The sequence below is a fragment of the Colius striatus genome, chromosome 7, assembly GCF_028858725.1.
Source record: "Colius striatus isolate bColStr4 chromosome 7, bColStr4.1.hap1, whole genome shotgun sequence".
NCBI lineage: Eukaryota > Metazoa > Chordata > Aves > Coliiformes > Coliidae > Colius > Colius striatus.
In genome coordinates, this window is record NC_084765.1 from 29,119,080 (window position 1) to 29,132,304 (window position 13,225).

General features: G+C 35.0%; 1 protein-coding gene across 2 annotated transcripts in view; it reads right to left on the minus strand.

Annotated features, from left to right (window-relative positions):
- The window catches only part of SCAPER (S-phase cyclin A associated protein in the ER), a 166,782-nt gene that overhangs the window by 152,790 nt on the left and 767 nt on the right, over window positions 1-13,225 (minus strand). For both annotated transcript variants that reach the window (XM_062000213.1, XM_062000212.1), the window contains exons 2-4: window positions 11,846-11,921; window positions 8,110-8,227; window positions 1,069-1,139 (exon numbers count right to left, since the gene is read on the minus strand). In XM_062000213.1, coding sequence (XP_061856197.1) covers window positions 1,069-1,139; window positions 8,110-8,227; window positions 11,846-11,921 — 265 coding nt within the window. The remainder of the gene's footprint in view (window positions 1-1,068; window positions 1,140-8,109; window positions 8,228-11,845; window positions 11,922-13,225) is intronic.

Below are 13,225 nucleotides of genomic sequence, written 5' to 3' on the forward strand. Positions count from 1 at the left end.
CTGCACTACCACCATCTGTCCACCTGGTTATGTCTTCAAAAAAGGCTATCAGGTTGGTCACACATGACTTCCCTTTGGTAAAGCCATGTTGATTGCTCCCAAAAAATAACTAAAAAAGTCACCAATTTACAGCAGTATTCAGTGTCTGAAATCCAGTAGAAATAAAGGTGTTGAATGCTAAATTGAAATGCCAAGATTTCAAAACTTAATTGTACCCACTAGGAATGCTCTGTTTCTACAATACAGTTTTAGTACAGCAACCCCACACAGAGCCATTGAGTAACAATCATGTATTCTCCCAAAAAGATCAGTATAATAGACAGAATACAAACTATGTAGCACATTACTCTTACACCAAAAAGGTTCTGCATGTAAACCTTTACAGAGAGCCTCAACTACACCAATAAAATGCCACCTTCATAGAACAAGAAAACCAGACCTTTTTTTTTTTTAGAAAGTAGTATCTTCCATATGCTGTATTATTGAAATCTGACAGTCTCAAAATACTAAATGGCTACAGCCATACTAATGGCTAAATATGTTAATCAAAAGAAAAGCAAATGTTAAAAACTTTAAACATGAGGAAAGATTGAGGTATTACTTTATTAATGTAATAAAGATTGTCAGTCACATAGAAAAAAAACATGAATAAAACTAAGAGCAGTTTCTTCTTGATACTTCCTCATTTGAACTTGATTTCTAGTTTTAACTCTTTGAAATTGTAATCACCTAGACTATTTTTTTTCAAAATAGAATATATTGACAAAAAGTTCTCCTTTGTAGAAGCAGCATGCTTATAGGAAGAATACCCTACATCATTTTATTGAACAGCACTTCCCTTAAAATAATTTTAATGGCAAAAACTTGTGCATTCAAAGGTTAGGAAGTGACAAAAGTAAAGGCATTTTTGCATTTTTAAACTTCTGAATAGTTATTTGAAACTTGTAAGCTTTAATAATACAACGTATGCACATTTAATATATTCATTATTCAGCCAATAATGAACCAGTGATATCATAAAACATTTTTGTCCTAAATTTAATGTAATAACAAAAAATGTGCACATGCCTGTTTTGCAGTCTTGTGTGTTCCTTGAGTCACCCTCTTTGTTTTTCCACCAGCTTGCCATTTTGATTTTCCTGTGGGAGAAGCAACTGTTTTAATCAACAATAATGATTTTAATTACCTAGAGCCTTCTAAAATGTATATATCTCATCTTATAATGTACTGAAACGGGCACAGTTTATGAGTTAAGAGATTGTAAAATTTTATACATGTATTCCACAGTTCAGAATGTGAATAATGCCAGAAACCACACAGAAAACAAAAAACATTACAAAGAAAGGCAAGACTTCATTAAAGAAAAATAAGCTACCTTTTAGTTCTTAGTGCATCTGAAAATCATACCACTACAATCTAAATGTCAAATATGGTTCTTGTTTTCTATACAGATGAAAAAAGTCTGCTCCTGAATGGCTGTTCAATCACAGAATCACGGAATCTTAAGGGTTGGAAAGGACCTCAAAAGATCATCTAGTCCAACCCCCTGCCAGAGCAGGGCTTCCTAGAGGAGGTCACACAGGAACATGCCTAGGTGGATTTTGAATGCCTCATGAGAATCAGGTATTAAAGAATTTAAACAAGGAATATCTTTCTTAGGAAAAAAAAAAAAATAATAGCTTATTTTTTCTTACACTGTTCAAAAAACCTACCAGTACATTTATGTATTTACTGCCAAGAAAGACAGTGAAAAAAAAATCAGAACTTAGGAGTGGATTTAGTTCCCCTACGTTTGGGTAGCCAATGGAAGGATAAAACCATTCTGAGAGCTTAAGTCATTCCCCTTAAGTTCTGAAATGCCTTCTCAAATGTACCTATCTCCCTCAACTGCTTGTGAAGTACTTTAGCGACTCTGCTTCCAAAATCAGCCTAAATTCCCACAGTCAAGAAAGGATGATTTCAGTTCTGAGTGCTGTGATGCTGGCAAATTCTTAACTGATTAAGAGTTATCTTTGCATACATAGATTTGTGTTAGTCTAGACTTACCTAATATGTCTTTGATATTTGCTCAATGGTAATGAAAAAATGTTAAAAAACTTTAAGTTTTATTCCTCAGACATAGTATCTCACTTGTATGACATGAATATCACAGGCCTCTATTACCAAAATGTAAGCAAAGTAAGACAAAATACTAACTATAGCAAGAGTACTTTCTAACAGATTACATTAAGAAGAAGTTTTGAGATTATTTAGCTGGATGAAGCCAAGTAAATAAACGCATTAGCTGAATGTAGTTCCTTCCAAGACCGTGAAGATCACTCTTGAATTTCAGAATTGTCCAGTTCCATTTTTCACATTTCTTAAGCTGAATTCCCTAACGCAGTCCAGCTGTTTTACATTGCTCTAGTTATGTAAAGCAGCTGCAAACCTGTCTTAATCGAGCAGTTTTACAGCTGGTTTGCATTATTGGCTAGTCTAAGGAATATGGCCTTTAATTTTAAAACAAATTTAAAATTATTTGCTTGATAACTGATTTTTTTGAATGCTACACGAGGCAAAACAAGAGGTACAAATTAATATATTGAACTTAATTTAGCAGCATTCAGGAAAAAAATTGATTCAGCTAGTGTACATATAAAGACTTGCTACTGACTAAGAAGCTTAAGTAGCAGATCAGTTGCATGTCAGAATTACAATAACTGAAGTATTTTGATCACTAAAGTCTTTCTTCTGGCACAATAACATTCTACAAAGACTTTGAATACAGTGGCATACAGAACACAGTTAAAAGACTTATAAACAAATAAGGGTACGTTAAAACTGGGCAGATGAACACAAAAACAAGTTGCAGACTCTTTAGATTCTACAAAAAAAAAAAAACAACCCAGAATACTAATCCATCATGCAAAAACTGGGAACTGTCTGAACAAGTGCCCCTGTAAAGACAAAAGTGAGTTCTCAGGCACTTTCTGTACAATGCAGGCATTTAGAGAAAACAAAGCTTATGTAAATACCAAGTAGTGTGTAGCAAGGAGTAACTTTTTCTTACAGTGTATAGGTCAAAAAGTTTTCTATTTCAGTAGCAACCACATTTCCAAGCTTTATTATTCTTTTTCTTCTGATAAGCACCTCTGGTTACTAAAGACATCTTCCTTTCTGCTTTTGTCCTTTTACATTGCATGGTGGTGACAATACAAGAGCGCTGCTCAACAGTCACACATTAAGTTCAGTGACTACTAGCATGTAAATCTACAATGCTAGCATTGCTGCGAGATGCATAGGGACTCAATAACATGTGAAGGGCATTACCTGCTAGGAATTCACTGAATTTTGAGGAGAGAACAATAGTGACCAAAGCTGATCATCTCATTAGCTATTAAGTTGCCAGTATGAAATATATAAAGTAGCAAAGTTTTGCAGCATTCAGGGAGCTACAGTCATATTTTACACTTGAAGTCCATTTCCTCTCTGTCTGGTAATTAAATATGAAGCACACAGGGTTTATGATTTGTGAAGACTTCCTGTCACAAAAAGCTGAGGTGCTAATATCTCCAAAAAAGTGCCACTAATAAACTATTTTCAAAAGCTATCATTTATACTACCAATCCCAACAATCACTTCTTTCGATTCTTTTGGATAGTTTTACTGGTATGAGAAACGTGGGAATCACCTTTAAATTTAGTGATTAATAGCAGTCCTCATTTCTGTTCTCACTGTTACAGAGATCAACTGCCTATGTTGTTTCAGTGCCTTTAATACTGTTCATCATCAGACCTTTAGCAGGAAAAATAACAATTTTCAATTATCTTTCTTTTTATTTCCTTGAATGAATCTCAGGATTCAATTGGGGAAGCATTCTGGTTTTTTCCTCCAGTTCTTGTACACAGTGTGAGAAATCTATTGTCACATCTTTTGTTCCATGTTATCTATAAATCCTGTAAGACAGCCACTGATACATATAACCAGACTGTACTCCACATTTTGTCTTACTAGCCCAGCTGCTGCAGTTGTCCATCTTAAGAAATATTTTCACAAAAATGAGGCTTGCATAAGACTTGGTTGCCTGAACCCCATTTAAAGTAAGGCAGAGGCATCTGCCTGTAAAAGGCAACCACAGGAGACCGATTATGTTTGACCCCGCAACTGAGGAAACACATTTGATGTTTCTAATATTATTATAATTTTACTATAACCTTTTATCTTTTTAAAAGTTTGTACAGCAGTAGTAGGTAAGATCTTTCAAATAGTAAGATACTAAAGAAATTACTGCCTGCAAGCATGGATATAACCAAAATTCTCCAGGTTTTTCCACCTACAGATTGAATTCCAACAATATTTTTTGCACAAAATTACTTTTACAAATCACTGTCACTGTCTCATCTAGAACATAATGGCTCTGTATTCACCTACCAGCACTAGATCAGATTCCCACATTTCAGTGAAACTCGAGGTCTGAAACTTAGGAGTCTTTAAATACCCTTCCCTTCAGGTTACAATCAGATCCAATGTTGCCAGGGCTTACACACAGTGTTTTCAGTCTTGACTCTTACAGCTTCCTTACTTGGCCAAAAAGAGCCAAGTTTCTTGACTTTCATCACATACTGCAAAACTCAGTTACACTATCAGGCTTTTGCTAAGGCAGTAGAATATACTGCAGGCTCCTCAAAGTGTGCCAAGTACCCTTCAAGCAATAAAATGTTTCCTTACCCTGAAATGCTTAATCTACAAATAAATTTTATATGGCAACAGTTACAACGATTTTAAACAAATATAAGAAAGGAACAGTCATAAGATTTTCCTTTTTTTTCTTTACAAATCTCAAAGTTCCAAAGGTACCTTTTAATTAGCACTTGAACGTCAAGATTCTGGGATATTTTAACTGTTGCCTCAGATTTTGTAATAAAATTTGTTTGTAGTGCTTATATGCATGAAGTGCTTCAAATTTCATGCCAGGCATATAAAATAATTACAAAAGCAACTCTTCTGAACTCCTCTACTAGAACAATGAGAGACTTCCAAGATGGGCAAGACTTAAGTGAATGCAATGCGTGATTGGTGGCCCTAGGTCTGGAATGCAAATTTAATTCTAGAGACAAAATATCAGATTAGCGAATTTTTCAGTTACAAGACTCTCCTCGTAGGATACAAAGTCAACTGCACTGTTAGTCTACCCAACAGAATCTGCTGCGTATTAATGAATCCTGTGAAGGAGTACTTTAATTTCAATAGTTGAAATATGTTAACAGTCACTATCTCTTCTAGACCATTGCCAAAATGTTTTGGATTTTCCCATGTCATCTATCTGTATTCCTAATTAGAATTTCAGTTCTGATATGACAAGGGTTCATGCTGCTCTTTTGGATGTATCAGAAGTGCCATCTCCTATTCCAGAAATCTCTCTCCTTTTTAAGGAAATGCTTCGATTGACAGGAACTATATATTGAACTACATATTTTCATTAAGAAATTAGAAGATTCTGATTGAAATTGTCTTCACTGGTGCTCTTTTACTCATGTTCCCTGTATAAATAACATAAGTGTCTCAGAGGAAGTCAAATGGTAAGAAGGACAAGAACTCACTTTTTTTTAATGGAAGTAAAATAAGAAAGGGTACAAACTGAGAAAACTCTCTATAACACTACCACTAGCAATAGTGAATGTCCACACTCTCACAGCTTCTGCAGAAAATGAAATAATATCTCATAATGAATAAGGGTATATAATATATAACACGAAATGACATACTGTTACTGTCAAAGCAACACCTCTTTGTAGCTGAAGAAACTCCCTAAATACAAAATTCTGCTTTGTACAGAAGAGCTGCAGGACCGGCTGAGGCAACCTGAACCTTTGGCATGATTTACACAACCCCTGAAAGAGTCAGAACTGTCCTAACTCATAATATTGCTGTATCAATCCTCAGGGACAAAATACATATTGAAAAATCAGCATAAAATGAATCAGAGCTCACTGACATCAACATATATATACCCTCTATGCCAAGACAAGGGTCAAGAGAGAAAAAAATCTAGCTCTGCAGAGTTTCATAAGCCACGAGTTCCTTTCCACAGGGAAATTTTCCAGCAGGCAATTATCATTATATCCTCTGCATTGTACAACAAGGTCAGGCAATGATTTAATGAAGAAATTTTTAAAAGAAGAAAGCAGCAGTGACAAAATTTTAAAAATTACAATGGCGTTAATAGAATTAAAAGAAAGATGAACACAGCTACTTCCATTTTAATACATAACAACCATTTAGTGAATGCTAAAAACTAACTTCTACATTCACTCTTTATGTTTTGGCAGAAAATGTTAGAGCACACATTCACCTACAACACACATACTTGTTTTTAAGGAAGAAGTGTTACGTGAATATTAGAAGAAATTATTTAAAAATAGCAGATTCTTTAACAGAAATTTAATCAATTTAAGTAGCTCAAAGATACTGTTAGAAATACACTCCATATACCTTTCATATATACTCATTCATATATACTCATTACTACCTTCCCCAAAGCATTATTCAGAATCTAGAAATACTTTGGGCCTCAATTGTTTTCCAATAATATCAATGGATATCTACTAACATACTCAACAACATGCAGGCAAATGTACTGCCAGTAGATAGATAAGTGCATCTTCGGGAGACAGATGCAAATGAAGTTGCCACAAGAACGCAGAACTGGCTGACTTAAATCCACATATTCACAATAATAAAAGGAGTAGCTGTTGCATGTGATCCAAAGCTGGGAGACAGCACAATAACCAACTAGAATGCATAAGTCTTAAATTATTTCCATTTTCTCATCCTACGTGCAGCTAACAAAGATTTACAGTACATGTTTTTCTGTTGAGCAGTTAGCATTACAAAAATGTTGTTATACAAAATGTCCAAAGATAACTCGGACAACACTGAAGCAAAAGGATCAGAACCAGTCTGTAAATGTGGACACATAACTAGGTCTATGATGTTTAGCTGACAAACATAAAGTTAACTGTCATTCTGCTTGCCACTATTCAACAGAAGTACAGTTATGCCTTCTGAACTGAATGCAGAAACATATACAAATATCCACATACAAATACCTGAACATGTTTTCAAGCAACTCATTGTCTTCTGTGACTTCTGACTTTTCAGTTTTAAACAGGAAAAAAAAATTACAAATACACCTTAATGCATAAAGCAAGCCAAAGAGAATTTAAACTTTGTGTCAGTTGCCTTCAGACATAGGGTTTATTATCTTGTAACTTAAACATAACTTTTCATTGAATCTTTCAACTGGCAAAATCATGGAACAGCTGAGAATGGAATGAACTTCTAGAGACCATCTAGTCCAACCTCCCTGCCTAAAGCAAGGTCAGCTAGAGCAAGCTGCCCAGGACAATGTCCAATTACATTTTGAGCACCTCCAAGAACAGTTTCTCTAGGCAACTTGTTCTAGTGTTCAATCACATTAAAAAAAACCCAAAAAAACGTTTCTTCTAGACAAGCCTGCCCAAGTCTCAAAAGCAGCAGCACCTGCACAGGAACATGCGACCTACAAAATACTTGAGATGAAGTCCTCAAAAACAGCATTCTGACATCTGGAACAGCTCGAGTAGTATAAAAATTAAAATCAATTCCTGGTTCCTTACGTCATCATACTGCAAGAGAATATTTACAACAGTAACAAAACTGTTCTGAGAACTTGCATTATGGAAAATTCTCCCCACATATTCCCTTCCTTAACAATTCTTCACAGATATTTACCGAAGACTGAAGTGATAACAAAAGAAACTTCAAAACTTATTTATTTTACAACACAGAGAGCAATTTGTTGGGATTGTTCTATGCTATTTCTACAACTCCAAATTCCCAAGTTACAATAGATCAGCTTAAGAAAACACTGTTATGTTATTTTGATCATACCAACAAAAGGGACAAAACAAAATCAATTTTAATCCATCAACTGCAGGGTGTGTTTTGGAAAAGAAAGCTTTAAAACTATACTGTCTATGCTAAATATAAATTTTATTTTTTTTTACAGAGAAATCCTCTGTAGGAAAGATGGTTCCGGGTGAGCAACTCCAGTGGAAAAAGCTAGTGGAAGACTATTGGAATACATACCATCATCTTCTTTGTTTTCTAGTGGAACACTCCATGCAATGAGGTTCCTTGCTGTACGTCCCTCTTCTGCAACTATTTTCCTCACTTTGTCATGGCTATTAGAGCGTTGGAAAGAAGCCTGAAAATAAGAAACATAAGGGACAGAAAAAAAAGTTGTTTGATATGTTAATTTCTTCCAATCTGTTGTTAAACCATCCAAACTGCAGTGCACAGGTACTGAACTTTCCTATTGAAACAGGTGTACATACTCATTTCCACCATCATTTTTCTTCACAATAAGCAGACTGATTCATCAACGTGACACAAGAGTTACTACCCAGTCCTCAGTATGGGTATGTCTACACCATATGTTTTAAATCTCCATTTAATTGATTGTCAATGCTGCTAGAGCATTACAACACACTTCACAAACATTTTAGTTACCTTGTGTTAATTAGAATAAATTATTTAAGATAAAAGCTGCATGAGACCAAAATACCAAAACGTTATAGTGGACTGGAAAGAGCCTGGAGAGAGGCAAAAGATTTATTGGAACTATATGAAACGTATGAAAACACCATCTCTCACTGAGAAGACAAAAACATAGAAAGTATTTTCTGGCAACTAAAGTTAGCTGTTACTACTATAAAGCTACAGCTGTTCAAAGACATAATGAGAGACACTGAGAATGAACTTCATTTGCCTAATAAATATTTCTTACCTAATAAAGGCTTCTTTGCACTTGCAAAACACACCATTGCAAGACATTTGAAAGCTATTATATCAAGAAATATTTGTATCAACTGACAGATGTCAATTAGACAAAATCTTGTCTCTTCTACAGTGTATCAAGTTTTACTCAGAAAGTAATTTGAAACAAAGCCAAACTATATATTGTCATGATAGATTTACATATTGTGATAGCACAAAACTGCTGACCAAGTTATCTTTAAACACTGACAAACTTGAGCACACAGAAGTTACATAAATCTAAATATTATTATAGGCACAGATTGATTTTCTACACCTCTAATCAGAGGATCCGTATTTCCTCTTCATTTTGACCATTTTGACTCAAGCCTGCAACCACTTTGCTTTACAGTACACCTTTAGAAAGAAAATATGTTAAAAAATATTATAGGAGATGAGCGGCTACAATTTATTAAAGTGGAAGGAAACACAACACAAATGAGAAACTTTTTTTACTTCAATGCTTATATACTAGTATTTAATTTTGGTTTCTCTCATCCTGGTGTCCTCAGTCACCTGTTTTGAAGCTGCAGTGTGCCATCTAGTGCTCCACAGACTTACCCAGGGAGATCACCATGGCCTACACAACAAAGGAAAAAATGGCACTCCTATATAAGTTTTGGAAAACCTAAAAATAACAAAAATTTCAGCCCAAAGAAATCCAAGCAAAACACATAAAAAACCACTCAGGATCTGTATGAAACTGATTCTAGTCTACCCTTCTTCTATATAATTAATAATCTATTCTCACTAGGAATTTTTAGTAAGAGTGACCACTCCTGCTGAATCAAGTTTGGTTTGGGATTTTAATCGCCTATTGCTTAACAACACACTTTCCATCATCGATCTAAGAGCTAAAGATCCACAAATGTCACTTAACTATTTTTAAATCACTTTAAACTACTATATAAACTCCCTATGTAAATATTTGTGGTAGTTTACTTCAGAATAGAGTAAATAAGCTTAAGTTAATCACATCTGAATCATCTGTCTGTTGTTTGCCTTAAACAAAAAGAAATGTTCAGTCTGTATTTTGCATTAATTTATTCTCAAATCTTAAAAAAAAGACCCAAACATACACCTTTACCAGCAGTAAAGCTAATCTATGGCATCCCCAAATGTCAAAAATGAAATAAGTAAACACATATATCTTTCCTCATTTATTCCATCTTTTCTTTCACATCCCTTCCCAGCAGACAGTATTCACTGGGCACAATCTATATGTTTAGCTATGGCTTTCCTACAGCCATAAGTCCACTCAGTCTTGCCATACACAGAGGACCTGGAAGCCATTTGAATTTTTTCTTTCCTACTATACTTTCTGCTGTTAGGTTGCCTTTTATCCTTCACCAATCTTTCTGTCTTCCAGGCATACCACCCCTATTCCTTTCATCTTTTTCTCATGTTTTCTAGCTCTCCAATTCCAAGTTTTCCGAATCTGAGCACTTAATGGTTTTCTCTTTCAGATTGTCTCTAACTGATTCACATCTGTCCAAAAGCGGATACAAATACTTTAGCAAATACTTTCTCAATGCTAAACATTGTGGAAAAGTTATTAATGTCTTACAGAGGATAGTCCTATTTAATGCTTCTCAAAACGATGCATGGGGGTGTTGTGGTAATATGATGTTACTTTTTCATCACTTATTTTATAACCAACACATATGTCGTGACACATCACAGATAAATTATCAAGACTTACATAGTCACAGAATAACAAAGTCTGAAACGGACCTTTGTAGGTCTAATCCAATCCTCAAGTCCCTGTCCTCCGGTCAGAGACACTTCAACCCTTCCTAACATATAAGCATAATTTCACTTGTTGCACATACAGCCTTTTATGATCTGGTTGCTTCTGCACAGTTCCCAGAAAGACAGTTGTTTTCCACCCTTAATTCTAGAGATCATTCCTCACATGTAAGTGAGAAACTTTCCATTAGTGCACACCAAATTGACTTCTATTTTTTTTTTCACAAGTCAGAAAAGTTTATAAAAAAAGCAGAAGTATCTCAATATGACAATTCCAAGTAGTTCGTATGATGAAACTAGCGCCTGGCTTAAAATTCGAGTCTCCATATCAGGTGTCAGTCAACAAATCCTTAAAGAAGGTCTTAACAACACAGTTAACAATAATGAAGAGTACAGCCATAGAGAAGCATAAACTATTGGGTCAAAGGCTGTAGTGGGTATCAACACAGTCTTACACTTGACTAGCTTTAATATCTTCCTTCATATCAAAAAATCACAGAATCTCAATGTCTGAAAAAGACCTCAAAAGATCATCTAGTCCAACTCCCCTGCCAGAGCAGGACCTCCTAGAGTAGGTCACACACTTCCTCAACCTGAATCCCTCCCATTTACTATTCAATTAACCAAATAAGTTACCTACCTCAAGTGCTCCAGGTACAACTATCTGTTAGGCAAAAGGAATGACTAGAAATTTGTTTAGCCTTAAATATCAGATTTTTATTATTTAGTCTGTACTGTCTCTTTGTGTAGCTATGAACAGTAACACACCTTTTAGGATTCTTGTTTTCACAGTGTTCATATTTATAAAAACAGTGCTGTAAACAAAATCAGTTTCATCCATTGCACTCTCAAAGACTATGACTTCAGCTCTAACCTCAGCTACTTCAAAGAACACTACTCTATTAGTGTAACCAAATATTACGGTCTTGTACTGGAGCACAGGTTGGATGAAAGGAGTTTAACATTGGAATCAGTTGGAACAAATGTGCTGAAGTGCAAAGAATCCTATTATATAATAACTAGAAATAATGCAAAACCAAAAGGAATGCTCAGATTTCTTCTACAGTAAAATTCTGTAAAATTTTGGAAGATTTCTCATCATGATGTTAATAAATTAAATTGCCTCAGTTTCTAGAATCAATACTTGCAGAACAAAGTATAAATGAACTCATTTATCAATGAGTACCAACATGAAAAATACGTTTTTCTTGCAGTAGGAAAAATTCTACCACACTACCATAGTAGCTGAATGTCTTACCATCATGTTATAGCCTTCCTCCACATCAACAGGCTCATTTATTACATTTTTGGACGACCCCATTGAGTTCTCATACCTGTGTTGGAATACATGCAATTAATTATCTTCACTTAAAACATGTCCACAATCAATTTTAGCAGCGTTTATGTCATGGACATGAGATGAACACAGTAAGGCTTTCAGAAGATAAGTCAACAAAGGCCCAAGAAGAAAATAAAATGTGAATGACCCTACAGAAAAACATAAATATATATAAGTAGTAAGGTAGTAAATACTACAAAGAATATTTAAGAACTTTAAAACAAATAACTGCATGGACTGGCAACAGAAAGGCAAGAAGAACAATTTTTCCTGCGACAGAGGAGAAGGCAAGCTGGTCATTACTCCAAAAAGAAACATTAATCAGAGACATACTAAGAAATCAGTATCAAATAATTAGTGGTTAAGCAAAATAAAATTGAACATTTCTGTTCTCATTCAAAAAAAAGTGATGATTCCTGTAGCAGTCAACTCCGGGAAAGTGAATACTTTGATCTTGTTTTGAAATACAGAACCATGCCTCAAATGCAGAAGTGCACAGGACAAAATATTTGTAGGCTTATCAAAAACTTCCAGAACAGCAACAAGAAGTCAGAAATAAAACTAAACCCTCAGCTTCAAGGCTGAAATAAATTTTAACCAGCCACCGATTAGAGTGGAAACACTCTCCTGCAACAGTTCCTACTCTTCTGAAGAACCAGACACTAACCAGATGTTAAAGACATCTCTAAATTATCAGAAATTAGTTAACACGATTAACCCTTCATTAGATCCAAAGGTGGATTTTTTTGGTCATTGTCATTAATGATGCTGCCTTATGTGGGCTGTTCACTTGCACTCACATGACATCTTGTACTCATAAACTGATGGTTTTTCTAAAAGTAAACAGCCAAAACCTGTGTCAACAAACAGGCAGTTGTTAAGAGTTCCACTTGTTTGTATGCTTTAAGGCAACCTACTGAGCTCATGAAAACTGAAACAGTCTGCAGCTGGTTGAAGGAAGCTGAGTTTTTGAGAACAGTCAGACTGTAGTTCAGTATCACTGCAGACATCAGCATAGGCCCAGCATGAGGAGTCTTCCAGCACTGAGGTATCTTAAAGAACCGTGCTTTTGCCAGTCAAATTAATTCTATTACAATCAAGGTCTAATAAAACCTCAACAAATTGACACGTATATACACAAGGAAAAAAACCTGAGGGCCCAAGTATTTTTCCAGCACTGCAATGTATTTTGAAATAACTTTGAAACGAGAATTTTTATGTTAAAAAGTGTGTAGAGAGGGCAAATACCCAGAGTACACTACATGACCTACTGTACTGTCAGTAACCATGACTTTTCTC